Source organism: Hemicordylus capensis, chromosome 3 (genome assembly GCF_027244095.1).
Source record: "Hemicordylus capensis ecotype Gifberg chromosome 3, rHemCap1.1.pri, whole genome shotgun sequence".
NCBI classification, from domain to species: domain Eukaryota; kingdom Metazoa; phylum Chordata; class Lepidosauria; order Squamata; family Cordylidae; genus Hemicordylus; species Hemicordylus capensis.
The window spans coordinates 354526527-354541207 of record NC_069659.1 but is presented as its reverse complement, the minus strand read 5'-3'; the positions used below and the strand labels follow the sequence as shown (position 1 = coordinate 354541207).

Here is a 14681-nt window from a genome sequence, read left to right as displayed (position 1 = left end):
TCTTAGACAAGTTGGTTCCACAACCAGCTTGTCTAAGGCACAGTCATTTAGCATGTCTAGAAATCTGGCCTCTCTGTCCATACCACATGTGAATTTGCCCAGTCTATTTGGCCGGAGAGGCCAAATTTCCAGACATGTTAAATGACTGTGCCTTAGAACAGTTGGTCACAGAACCAACCAGAGAGAAGTCAACCTTGGATTTAATCCCGAGTGGGAAGCCCACAGGCAGGAGGTGAGGGCATGCTCTCTCTTTTGCTGTTGCTCCCCTGTAACTGGTATTTAGGCATCTTGCCTCTGAGGCTGGAGTTGGCCTGTAGCCATCAGACTAGTAGCCATTGATCACTCGAGTCTGTATGTACTGTAGCACTTTCATGTATTCAAGGTGCTTCATATATTGCAATCCCTAGAAAAAACCTGTATGGTAGGGAGATATGAACATGAATACAAAGAATATGTATATACCACTTTTGATCAAAAAATCCCAAAGCAGTTTACAGAGATATAAATAAATAAATAAAATGGCTACCTGTCCCCAAAGGGCTCACAATCTAAAAAAGAAACATAAGATAGACACCAGCAACAGCCACAGGAAGGATGCTGTGCTGGGGATGGATAGGGCCAGTTGCTCTCCCCCTGCTAAAAGAAGAGCATTGCCACTTTAAAAAGGTGCCTCTTTGTTCAGTTAGCAGGGGATTATGATTTTAATCCCTTGGGTCTGTCTGATTAGACCCATATTGCAGATGACAGACTGAGGCTCAAAAAGTGTGGTTTTGCCAACTTCTAAATAATTCTGTGAAAGATGCAAAATTCAAAGTAGGCACTGCTTGGTTCATAGCTGCTCCGAAGCCTTTTGGCCCTGTGGTGTGACCCATGAAAGGCATAACTGAAATGTGTTTCACATATCACTGATGGTGAACTTGGAGTGCATGGTTACCTTAGAACTGTAAAGTAGTGACCTGCCTAATCTCCTGCTGTGTAAACCATAAGAACATAAGAACAGTCCTGCTGGATCAGGCCCAAGGCCAATGAATCTAGTCCAGCATCCTGTTTCACACAGCGGCCCAGCAGATGCTGCTGGAAGCCACAGGCAGGAGTTGAGGGCATGCCCTCTCTCCTGCCATTACTCCCCTGCAACTGGTACTCAGAGGCATCCTGCCTTTGAAGCTGGAGGTGGCCCACAGCCCTCCGACTAGTAGCCATGGATAGACCTCTTCTCCATGAAGTCATCCAAACCCCTCTTAAAGCCATCCAGGTTGTTGGCAGTCATCACCACATCCTGTGGCAGAGAGTTCCACAAGTGGATCACGCATTGTGTGAAAAAGTACTTCCGTTTGTTGCTCCTAAATTTCCCGGCCATCAGTTTCATGGGATGACCCCTGTTCTAGTGTTGGATTTCTTGCCAGCATCCAGTCCAACCAAACGTATTGCTTCTCCCAACTTCCAGCACTGCATCTGCCATGTGGCATGCCATAACATGCTTCTCCGAACTAGCAAAGAAGATCCTGACCGAGCTGCAGAATACCATGCAGGAGAAGCCTCTCAACCCTGATGAACCTGATATCAGGGCCGCTTTGCAGCCTTTGGCGGTAAGAATGAAACAGGAACATCAGTAGCAAAGGAGGCTTGTTGAGTCTTGAGGTCCCACCCCTTGGCTTGGCTAAGAGCCAGCCGGAACTTAAGGGTGGAGGGAGGCAGAGTCCTGGCTGGGCTTCACCGGGGTCCTCGGCGGCTTCTGAATGCACCCTCGGAAAACGCACGGAGAAGTGGGGTGCTTTGGTTGGCTGCTGGTGACATGGTGGAGCTGCAGATTCTGGCTTCTTGCTTGAAGGGTCTCTGAGCCCCCTGGCTGCCCAAGCTGCAAATCCTTTTCTTCTGGGTGGCCTGAAGAATGCTGTGTGTGTCCTAAAGAGCTTGAAGCATGCAGGGTCCCCAGGGCAGATTCTGTGGACCTGTGGCTGTAAGGGATCCACTCTGCCTCCAAATTGCCCTTAGAGGCATCTGGGGATGTAACCAAAGGAAAAGGTTGCCTGGCAGGCACTCATCCTGCTCAGGTGCAACCCTGCTCTTCCTTGCAGGCCACTGCAGCTCTTCATGACCTTCTGAGACATCCATCTCCGGCCTGCAGACAAGAGCTGAAAGCCATGTATCCCACGCTCTCCATTGCGTTGCTGTGCCAGATCTCCTACACCTTACACTTCACGCCTCAGGAGATAGACATCTACTGGAGGACCTGCATCCAGCAAAATATCCCCACCCCTCCTGTCCCTTTCAGGTCTTCTTCCTTTGGTTCAGATCATTTTGTTTCCTGCTGAAGGGTCCCATCACAGCTAAGGCAAATCTACAGCCCAGAATTCAACTGGTTTAACAGTGATTTCCTGTCCCCAGGCAGCCCAGCCCCCTGGGAACTGTAATTATCCTTCAGTGGTGGAGGCAGTCCAGAAGTGGGTTCCTCCTCCAACTTAAATGCAAATAATTATTACATGCTAGGTCCCTGTGGGTGTGAGAAGCTCCGCTTCTAGGGTGCCTAGGGTCCACATCACCAAAGAAGACAACGTGGGTCACCAGAAGAGAGGGCATGCAGCCCGTTGCAGAAGCGGGGGGCACAGTAATTTGCATACAATCTGCATATGTTAATTTATATGTATAGAATATGAATTAATGTACAAGAGCCCAACCTTTTCCAATGGCTATTTATTTATTTATTTATTTAAAAACAAACAAACAAGCATTCAGGTATAAAACGTCCTTCCTCGCCCACTCATCTGCCCCAATCCCAGACAAAGCAGCAATCTGGGCAAATTATGCTATCTTAGATGTACAGTATCCGCTGACCTGATTGTCAGTAGGGTGGCCAGGTCCACATTACCCCCAAAGAGGATTTGGTCCCAAAGAAGAGGGCTGTCCTCAATAAGAGAGAGCATATGACCACCCTATCCACCTCCGTCAGGCAGAGGCACCCTTTGGACCAGACGTCTGGATGGAAGTCTGGTCCCCCACACCCTATCTTTAAATGTCCTGGGGGCCGGGGTGGCTTCGCCCTCGCTGGACCACCTCCAGCCCGTGCTGTGCCAGGCAGCTGAGCACAGCACACGACTGTGCTGACATGTGCCACCTCCTCAGTGGGTGAAGGCGGCAGGGAAAGAAATGTGGCTGCAGTTAGGCAAGGAAGCACAGCAGCGCCCTGGGGCTGCAGACCATAAGTCCCAGTCTGGATTGGGGGCCCCACGTCTGCTGTTTACAGTGAAAAAAGACCAAACATGGGGGTCAAATGACATGATCATGTCACATTTATTTTGGCCCTCAGTGATAGTTATGTTTCATGCTGGCAACGTGGACAGAACATTTTTCTTCCCCACTCCTGTCAGTGGGCACTAGGGATATCTTACAAAAGAATTATCAGCACCCATACCAAATACAATTAACAGGCTTCTTGAGGGGAAGCCATAATACTTAAACTGGTATAAAACCATTAAGTTTGTAGTACAGCTATAACCTCAGGGAACATCTGCTTGCCTGTTGTCATGATTAGGGCAGTGATGCAGAATCACGGAAGACTATAGCCCGATTCAGAATTTATGGTGCACAAGTCTACAGATGTCTGTACACTTGTACAGTGTTTGTTTGAATGACTGTACCTGTGTTCATTTTAAAAGTGAACCTGGATACAGGCCCTTCAAATGCATAGGAAGTGTACTGCTGTACCTGCATTCAGCATAACGTGTGAATGACTGTACCTGTGTACAGATCTATACCTATGTACACTGTATACTCGTTATGAGTGTTGACCATGTGGATGGGCCTTATGCTATCTATCTATCTATCTATCTTTATTACAGTCATAGACCAGCATAAGGATGGGCCTTATGTTTCCCTTTCTAAAATGAATTTAAGTTTCTAGTCCATAAGTTTGTAGAGAAAGCCTGAAAAGTGCATAGGCATTTTCTTTGAAATGCTTAGAAGTTAGGATTCAGAATGAGACATCCTGTAGCTGTGGAGAAGATGCTGTGGTGCGGTCATTCCTTCAGCTCAGGTTTTTGCCCTTCCCCATAGCCTCTGTCCATCTGTGGCATCCCAGCCTTCTTCAAGTCCAAGCTGTTCTTCACCAAAACTGAAATGCAGCGCACACTATTCAAGCAGAGTAGCCCATCCAAATGGAAGGAATACTCTCACACCCAGTTTGCAACGGCTCTATCCTATAGCAGAATTCCTGCCTGCAAGGAACATGCAATGCATCCAGCATCAAATCTAATAGGAATTTGGCTCTATATGCAGGTCTGCCTTGAGAACCTTCAGATCTCTTATCAGACGCGTAGGTGATGGGGATCAGACCCTCATTATGAATGACAGGAGAGGCTCAGAGCTCCTGCTACACCGTGAGACTCACCAGAAGGGCATCACCCTCTTTGCCAGGTCAGTGTGTGGCTGCTAAAATGAAGAGCTTGTCTCAGTATATTCAGCATCTCCACTAGAACTTAGGTAGTGACCTGCTCTTTATCCACAATCACACCCAACCTTTACACAGCAGATTATAGGTGTGTAAAGCAGTCATTTGGCATTTCACCTATGGTGAGTTTCAGATGCCTCCAGGAGCATTTCCAGACAGGAGGCTTAACCGCGGATTTACTGCAAGGCTTTACTGTGAGTTAGTATTTCCCCATTTTTCACCCCGGACATAAATTGGGCTATGCTCTAACGTGCCATGAAAAACCCGAATTGTGTGTGAAGTGCTCCCCAATAGCTCACAGGGACTTTGGGGTAAATTTGGCTGATATGTGAACACACATCTTCCATTCCAGAGGAGAAGTGAGCTAAAAGCTCTGTCTGGATATGCTCCAGGGTGGTTTCCAGATGACACGCTGCAAGAGTTTCACAATGTGTCCACTAAGTGTGCGTCCATATTGCCTGCGTTCCAACATCACTGTCAGGTGCTGTCCATATTTCTGATGCCTATATCGAGTGCTATTGCTGCGTTGCAGCAGTACAACATTGCATCTGCATTGCAGGAAAGTGGCAGTATTTTTCCGTTGTAGGAGGGTTGCAACGATGTTTCCGTGGCGTCAGTGAGAGGGGGGCCATCTGTTCATATTGCCCCTTCCTGCTTTGATTTTATTTTTATCTTTTATTTCTCATTTTTCCTTATTTTTCATTGTGCAAAAGGGGAGCAGCGGGCAGGAGGTGGTGGCGGTTCGTTGCAAGGGGGCTCCAAGAGGCTCTGCCTGGGCTTGCTTTGCTCACCACTTTTGGGAGGAAAAGCAAGGGGGGCAACTGCCTCGACTCCCCCCCCCCACTGCCACCCTCTCCGCCATTGTTTCTGGAGCTCTTGTGCAAGGGTGCAATGCTGCAATAAAATTTTTGTTTTGGAATAGAGCTTTCCTGATGGCTTTGTACAAGACAGCCCAGAAATATTTTTTTCTTAAGAAAAAGGTTGTCACATCATCCCCCCACTCCCTCCATGACCCCATTGGCCCAAAATGGAGCAGGAGGAGGGGACAGAGAATGTGTTTCAGGTAGAATATGGACACCCACTGCCTGGAAAACCCATTGCTGTGGATGCATTGAAAAATGCTGTACTCACAATTTCAAGCCATGGCCTCATGCCGTCGCACCTTGTAATACTTTTTTACCAGCGTAAAGCTCGTAATCTGGAAAGCACCCGGGTGACTAAAACAAAAGCTTTAGAAAAGGGAGTTTGCAAAAGCAGAATACACACACATCCACAAGCAGCCCAGGTAAGTAGGACCGCCGCCCCCTCCAACCAACTTGTTCCAAGTTTTTAAATAGCTCTCCTATAAGATAATATCCTGCTTTCTCTTTGATGTGTCTCTCGGGGAAAAGACAAACTTGCAGCTCCACCAACAACTTGTGCAGAAATGAAGCCAAAAATCCATAAAACAAGGAATCCCTATTGAACCCCAAGCAGTTCCTTTAATTGCCTCAATGGGCAAAAACCTGTGACTAGATGCTTGATCAGAAAGGAATATATACAAACTCAGTACTGGTACACAGGTTTAACTGAAACAAATGTATAGCAGTTTATTGAAACATGAGATACAACCGGAAAAAGGTGGTGGAATATAGAGTAATAGCAACATACGTGAAAACCAAAAGCAAGGACCTCTATACAGTACTTAGGACTTTTGCATAAGCAGCATCTTTTACTGGGGCTTTCCAGACTAGCTGCTCATCAGCAGCAAAATGCCTCCGTTCGAGCAAGTTGCATTCGGAACATAAACAGAAGGTGAGGCAGTCTCTCAGCAACTAACCTGAAAAAACAGCAACCTTTTTGCACCGGATACCAGACCTCATAGCACTATATCGCAGCGATTAAATTCACAACAAGGCACTGGAAATGTGAACGGCACCCTGCTGTCCGCGTAGGGACTACAGTGTCATGACGCAGGAAGTTCAGAAGCACACTTCCGAGATACGTCCTGACCCTGTTGTAGGGTTTAGTCTGGAAAGCACCCCTGTGACTCTTAAAGCAAAAGTCACGCATGCAAGCAGCTTAAACCACCGTTGTCTTTCTGTTTGAGACACAGCTCCAGGGTGCTTTCCAGATTACACGCTCTACAGCTGTTTGGGGTGGTGTAAAATGCTTCGGCTTGGCAGGATTGCATTGGAAACGTAAAGAAAGGGTGGAAGCCGTTTGTTTAATAATAATAATAATAATAATGTGGAAAGGCGTGTTCTACTCTGTGGAACGGCGTGTTTTCCCAGCAGGGACCATTCATACTGCCCCATTTGGGGCCAAAGGAAAAGGCCCTGATAGATCTTACTGGACCAAACATAGGATCTTGTTTCCAGGGACTTTTACACACAGCAGGTTTTACCACAAGTTTACTGGAAGGCTTTACTGCAAACTTGAAGTTGTCCCAAAAAGCCAACACCAATAGTGGATTTTTTTTTTACCCCGGATATAAATCGGGCTACACTCTAACACGCAGTGAAAAACCCAAATTGTGTGTGAACTGCTCCGTGACAGCTCGCAGAGACTTCGAGGCAAATCTGGCCAATATGTGAATGCACCCCTCCATGAGCCTGAGGAGTCACACGATATCCAATAACTGGGGTAAGGGTGCGAGAGAACCCTTAAACCTGCTAAAAGCCAGGTTTGTTAAGGAGGTTAGAAGGGCGGGGAGCAGAGGGATCTGCGAGGATCCCGTCACTTCTCACAATTAGCCTAACTCTGCCTAGCCCAGGCAGGATTAGGCTGGTCATGAGAACAGTCTTGGTCTCACTTTCATGGAAGTATTATAATAAAGCAAGCTCAGGGACACAGGCTTTTCTATCTAAGTGTGTAACTTACTTAGTAAACCTTTACAAGTATTTGGACCTTAAATGTCTAGCTCAAGATTCCATATTTACCCAAACTGAATATGACTGAATTTTAGACGATCCCCTTAAAAAGCAGAGGTTAAATATAGGTTATACCTGCGTTTACTCAAAAGGAACAGGAATCTGAATTTAATGCAACCTCCTGATTTCTAATACCAAAAACCTAGTCTTGGATTCAGGTAAAGACAGTACTACTCTTAATGGGCTTGGTTCTTCTCATACATGCTTGCTCTGTGTAGCTGGGCTCATTGAAATCCCATCCCTGCAACACTTTCAGCATTTCTAGCAGTAGCCAATCACAGAGGCCCAAAAACCAAATGCTGTTTTCAGGTGCCATGTTGTCTATGGTCATAAGAACATAAGAACAGCCCTGCTAGATCAGGCCCAAGGCCCATCTAGTCCAGCATCCTGTTTCGCACAGTGGCCCACCAGATGCTGCTGGAAGCCACAGACAGGAGTTGAGGGCATGCCCTCTCTCCTGCCATTACTCCCCTGCAACTGGTTCTCAGAGCCATCCTGCCCTTGAGGCTGGGGGTGGCCCACAGCCCTCCGACTAGTAGCCATTGATGGACCTCTCCTCCATGACATTATCCAAACCCCTCTTAAAGTCATCCAGGTTGTTGGCTGTCACCACATCCTGTGGCAGAGAATTCCACAAGTGGATCACACGTTTTGTGAAAAAGTACTTCCGTTTGCTGGTCCTAGACCTCCTGGCAATCAATTTCATGGAGTGACCCCTGGTTCTAGTGTTGTGTGAGAGGGAAAAGAATTTCTCCCTCTCCACTTTCTCCACACCATGCATGATTTTATAGACCTCTATCATGTCTCCCCGCAGTCGTCTTTTTTCTAAACTAAAAAGCCCCAGGTGTTATAGTCTTGCCTCGTAAGAAAGGTGCTCTAGGCCCCTGATCATCTTGGTTGCCCTCTTCTGTACCTTCTCCAGTTCAACACTGTCCTTTTTAAGATGTGGTGACCAGAATTGTACGCAGTACTCCAAGTGTGGTCGCACCATAGTTTTGTATAAAGGGCATTATAATATTAGCCGTTTTATTTTCAATCCCTTTCCTAATGATCCCTAGCATGGAATTGGCCTTTTTCACAGCTGCTGCAAATTGAGTCGACACTTTCAACGAGCTGTCCACCACAACCCCAAGATCCCTCTCCTGGTCCGTCACCGACAGCTCGGATCCTATCAGCATATACTTGAAGTTGGGGTTTTTTGTCCCAATGTGCATCACTTTACACTTGCTAACACTGAACCGCATTTGCCATTTTGTCGCCCACTCCCCCAGTTTGGAGAGATCCTTTTGGAGCTGCTCACAATCCGTTTTGGATTTCACTACCCGGAAGAGTTTGGTATCATCTGCAAATTTGGCCATATCGCTGCTTACCCCTGCTTCTTGATCATTTATGAATAAATTAAATAGCACCAGTCCCAGTACAGATCCCTGGGGGACCCCACTTCTTACTTCCCTCCATTGTGAAAATTCTCCATTTATACCTACCCTCTGTTTCCTGTCTTCCAACAGTTAGCAATCCACACATTTACTTGTCCCCTTATCCCATGACCGCTAAGTTTCCTCAGGAGTCTTTGATGAGGAACTTTGTCAAAAGCTTTTTGGAAGTCCAGATATACTATGTCAACTGGATCACCTTGATCCACACACTCGTTGACACTCTCAAAGAAGTCCAAAAGGTTGGTGAGGCAAGATTTACCTTTGCAGAAGCCATGCTGGCTCACTCCCAGCAGGGCCTGTTCTTCTAGGTGCTTTACAATTTTATCCTTGAGGATGCTTTCCATCAATTTGCCTGGAACGGACGTTAGGCTAACCGGCCTGTAATTTCCCGGATCACCCCTGGATCCCTTTTTGAAAATCGGTGTTACATTTGCTACTCTCCAGTCCTCTAGTACAGAGCCTGATTTCAGGGATAAGTTAAATATTTTAGAAAGGAGGTCGGCAATTTCACGTTTGAGTTCTTTGAGGACTCTTGGATGGATGCCATCCGGCCCTGGTGATTTGTTAGCTTTCAGTTTTTCCAGACAGTTTAGAACATCATCCCTTGTCACTTCTATCTGACTCAGCTCTCTAGCCTCCATCCCTAAAAAGCCTGGTTCAGGAACAGGTATATGCTCAGTATCCTCTGCCGTGAAGACAGACGCAAAGAACTCATTCAGCTTCTCTGCAACCTCCATATCCTCCTTAATAATCCCTTTCACTCCCTCATTGTCTAATGGTCCAACCACCTCCCTGGTAGGTTTCCTGCTTCTGATGTGCTTAAAGAAGTTTTTGTTATTCCCCTTGATGCTTTTGGCTAAATGTTCCTCAAACTCTCTTTTTGCCTCCCTTATTGTCACCTTGCATTTCTTTTGCCAGAGTTTGTGTTCCTTTCTGTTTTCTTCATTTGGACAGGCCTTCCAAGTTCAGAAGGAAGTCTTCTTCCCTTTTATGGCTTCCTTGACGGTACCCGTTAGCCATGCTGGCATCCTCCTGGACTTAGTGGTACCTTTCCTTCTTTTGGGTATATAATCTAACTGGGCTTCTAGTATTGTGGTTTTGAGTAAACTCCATGCACTCTGGAGCGAAATGACTCTCCTGATTTTCCCTTTCAGCTTTCTTTTCACCACACTCCTCATTTTGGAGAAGTTTCCTCTTCTGAAATTCAAAATGTCTGTCTTAGACGTCCTTGGTGATTTCCCCCCCGCATGTATGCTGAATTTGATGGCACTGTGGTCACTGTTCCCTAAAGGGTCGATGACGCTGACGTCACGGACCAGGTCCTGGGTGTCACTCAGAATTAGGTCCAAGGTCACCTTCTCTCTGGATGGTTCCAAGACCAACTGTTCTAGGGCACAGTCATTTAGCGTATCTAGAAATTTGACCTCTTTGTCCTGACTTGAATGTGAATTTACCCAGGCTATGTGTGGGTAATTGAAGTCACCCATAATTACAGCCCTGCCTCTCCTTGATGCCTCCCTGATTTCCTCCTGAAACACCCAGTCACTGTCGGCATTATGATCCGAAGGGTGATAGCACATCCCCAGTAGCACGTTCCCTTTCCAGCCTTGTATAGACACCCACAGGGTTTCTGTGGAGGACTCCAGTCCACCTAGGTTTTCTAGCTTGTTAGATTCTATCCCTTCTTTAACATACAGTGCTACCCCTCCTCCAAGGTGCCCCTCCCTGTCCTTCCTATAGAGTTTATACCCAGGGATAACAGTGTCCCACCGGTTCTCACTGTTCCACCATGTTTCTGTTATGCCCACTATATCTATTTCTGCGTTAGCAACCAAGCACTCCAGCTCACCCAACTTGGCTCGGAGGCTTCTGGCATTGGCATATAAGCACCTATACGCTGAATCTCTCCCCTGATGTATGCTATTCAACTACTCCTCTTAAGGTGGCAACCTGGGCAAGAGTCAAACAGGGATTTTTCGCCCAGAATAACACACACCACAGTTTGTCCCATCCCTCTTCTTAACTTACAAGGGGTTGGAGATCCAGCTCCAGATGACATCGACCTTTTGCAACAGTAACTCTAATAACAACTAGGGGCATTGGGACTAGAGATAGATAGTTAAGATCTCCTTTTTGTTCCTGCTTATCTCTGCCTCTATGATCCCTCTATGGATAGAATATATTCAGGAACTTCCTGGGATTGACTCCCTCCTCTTCTGCTCCTCCTCCTTCTTCCCAGAATGTTTCTAGCTCTCTCTCTGAGCACCATGCTTCTATAGGGCGCTTTCCAGACTAGACCCTACAACGGGGTCAGGACATTTCTCGGAAGTGTGCTTCCACACTTCCTGCATCGTGACACTGCAGTCCCAACACAGACAGCAAGGTGCCGCTCAGATTTCCAATGCCTTGTTTCAGATTTAATGGCTGCGATGACATCAAATATCCGGCATTAAGAAGTTGCTGTTTTTTCGAGTAGTTAGTTTTCATGAGACTGCTCAGCCTGCTGGGCACTTCGCTATTTATATTTTCAATGCGATTTGTCTGAACAGAAAGAAGCATTGGTCTCTCTCTGACCAACAACATGTAGCCAGCAGTTAGATAAAGGTCTTTTGATATCATCATGTACTTCTGAATAAGTAGATTAGTTTAACCGTACATGAATCTCCATGCTTATCATTTACAAGCTGTTGACCCTGAGACTCTGTTAACTTCTGCTGTGATGGGAGTGAGTTAGCTCCTGAAATGCTCTGCTCTGTAAATAATTACCCCCAACGAAGGGACATACATCAGAGTTACATTGTCATAGTTTGATCCTGTGACTAATGACCAGTTATTCCTCTTTGATAACTGAGGCTTGCTTGGATGGATCTTTGGATCCTTTATGTTTCTCTGATTAATCTTTCTGTTTTCAATGACAGAGCCCTGTTCAGAAACCAGGGATGCTTCAATTTGTTGCCCTTTCTGGTGGACATTTTGGACAACAAAGAGGACACGAAGCACATCACTGTAATGACTTTCTTGGTTGAGGTAAGCCTTATTGTCTTTCATTGCAGAAGGAAGAGGAGAACTGAGGTAGGTAGAAGAGGCCATGTTGAGGCCATAAGTCCATCCACAGAATAGGCAAGAACACAATCATTAGCAGCAAGAATGGATGAAGAGAGGTCACCAGCCCTTAGGAGTTCCAGGACTGGATGTACATGGGGACCACTCAACTTGCAAAAAGTATTTAAATAAATTAACGTTTTTCAAGGTACAAAAATATTTTAGGTATTAACAGTTGTGGTGGAGAGGGAAATTTTGCCACTTATCATCAGTGACTTATGGACACAATCCTAGAGGCACTTTATACACACACAACCAAGTTCTGCACAGTACCCAGCAACCATCTTTCTCTGCCAATGCTGTGCTTCCTTTGAGGAAGGACATCTGAATCACCTGTAACAACCACATGACATTGAGGACAGAGGTGTATTTTCCCCACATGTTCCACAACAAATAATGGCAGCTCATTTTTTTGGTACTAAAGATGATTGGGAAAGCCTACATTCCCATGGTTAGTACTTGTCCCATCCAGGACAAAAATAGCCGTGTCCTTTATGATCCATGGTCAGGTAACCTCCAGGTTAGATCATTGCAATGTGTTTGATGTGGGCTGTTTCTGAGGAGTGCTTGTAAACATCCATTTGTTCAGAACGCAGCTGCAAGATTGTTAACCAAGGATGGTTGGACAGAACATCAGGTTAGTTCTTAAACAGCTTCATTGGCTTCCCGTTTTCAAGCGAAATGCAAAGTACTGGTTTTAACCATAAGTTCCCGTGCAGATTGAAAACCAGGTTGATCAATGGTCACCTTCTCCCACATGAACATCTTCAGAGATCCCTCTCAGGTGTCCCTACCACAGTAGCGGCTCGTCCGAATGAGCCATGTGGGGCCAGAGGAGGAGAAGCTCCCTCTAGGTCCCAGCAGCCCCAGTGACTCCTCTTTCTCTGCCTGCCAGCCCTGACCCAATGTTGGGAACCACCCTGCTTGTAGGCTGGCCATTCTTCAGGTAGAGCTGCATGGTTAACTGCCTGTAAGCAGCACACCTGCAGGCAGCACGCTGAAATGCTGGGGCGGGATGGGGCAGGATGGCAGAGAGAGGCAGGAAAAGGTGATGCTCCACTTTAGAAGTCTCTCTCCAGAGAGGCTCACCAGGCACCATCCTTTGTTCTTTTGGCATCAGGCAAAGACCTTCTCCTTTACCTTTCAACCTCTTCATTCCTCTTAATGTTGTCTCTGATTCCCTCTGATTTAATTTGCTGTTTTAGCTTTGCACTGGAATTTGGTTTTCAAAAAATTGTTTTATTCAATGGTTGTAAGCTGCCTTAAGAGCTCAAACTGAACCAAAGGGCGAGATCATCAGTTTTATAACTGAATAGATAGTTGAGTCAGCTCTTTGGGTAAAGGCGTGCAATAGAGATGATTCTCAGTTATGGGTCAGAAGAGACAAATTGTCAATAACTCTTGAGTCTAATGAATGTGAACGTTATTTCTTTAATCTGTGGACAAAAAACAATTTACACAACAATTGATTAACAATCATAACAATGAATAAACAATGAAACCTAACCCAACCACTGTTGTTTACATAATGATGACTGACATCCAGGCTAATTCCTGAGTAGGCTCACTGAAATTAAGTAGTCCTTTAGAGTAACTCCTGAGTAGTACTACTGAGTAACATAATCTGGGCATCAGTAGAAAAAGCACCTTTCAGTCTGTTTGTTCAAAATGATGTACTACCTTTTGATATGTTTATAAACTTGCACCTCTTCTTTCCTCTTTTCTCTCCGATGTCTCTAAAGCGGAGCCAAAATTCCACCCTCCATTTCACAGCTTCATTTCCACATTTTGGAGCTTTTCAAGGGGCCCCAAAGCTGGGTGAACTTAACAGCAGTGATGCTCCTCTCAGTGGCTACTGGCAGCACTAACTTTTTTAAAAAATCCCAAAGTTCCCTCACCATGATGCTGCATTGTACTGTAATCAGTACCTTGTCCTGTACTGTACAGGAGAGGAGAGCTGGTCTTGTGGTAGCAAGCATGACTTGTCCCCATAGCTAAGCAGGGTCTGCCCTGGTTGCATATGAATGGGAGACTTGATGTGTGAGCACTGTAAGAGATTCCCCTCAGGGGATGGAGCCACTCTGGGAAGAGCACCTAGGTACCAAGTTCCCTCCTTGGCAGCATCTTCAAGATAGGGCTGAGAGAGATTCCTGCCTGCAACCTTGGAGAAGCCGCTACCAGTCTGTGAAGACAATACTGAGCTAGATAGACCAATGGTCTGACTCAGTATATGGCCGCTTCCTATGTTCCTATGTAATAAGGTGACTTTGGGGTTTTTAAAAAAATGGGTGCCCAGCAACTAACATTCTAACACGAGACAGTCATATTGTATTCTAGTAGTCTTTTATGTTTTGTGATTTTAGAAGTTTGTCCCAGTGGGGATCCTGCAAAGAGTGTTGGAGAGGAGTCAGGAAAAAATGAGAAAGGGAGGAGGAGGAGAGGGTCTTTTTCAATTCAAAAGACTGCTCTTTGGATTAGCCTCTTCATCTTCAGTATTTCAAAGAAGGATGCATTAATTTGGGGGATTATGGATGGCATCACTTAATTTCAGCATGACATTTTAGTGTGTGGCAAAACCATTGAGGAGCATGATGCTAAACTGACAGAAGTCTCAAGAAAACTCCGACAACACAGACTTACTATCTCTGCAGGAAAATCTCAGTTTTGCACACACTCAGTGACATACTTGGGGCACACAACATCTCAGAGTGGCATACATCCCAAAACAAACTTGGTGAAAGCTGTTTGGGAGGCAGCAGAGCCACATAACAAGGATACACTTTGCTC

The 14681-nt window shown here is 45.9% G+C and overlaps 1 protein-coding gene across 7 annotated transcripts in view; it reads left to right on the top strand.

The window, feature by feature from the left end:
- Positions 1–14681, top strand: part of LOC128348801 (maestro heat-like repeat-containing protein family member 7) — a 65690-nt gene that overhangs the window by 33409 nt on the left and 17600 nt on the right. For all 7 annotated transcript variants that reach the window (XM_053304483.1, XM_053304482.1, XM_053304481.1 and 4 more), the window contains 4 exons: positions 1445–1586; positions 2076–2272; positions 4273–4410; positions 11711–11819. In XM_053304483.1, coding sequence (XP_053160458.1) covers positions 1445–1586; positions 2076–2272; positions 4273–4410; positions 11711–11819 — 586 coding nt within the window. The remainder of the gene's footprint in view (positions 1–1444; positions 1587–2075; positions 2273–4272; positions 4411–11710; positions 11820–14681) is intronic.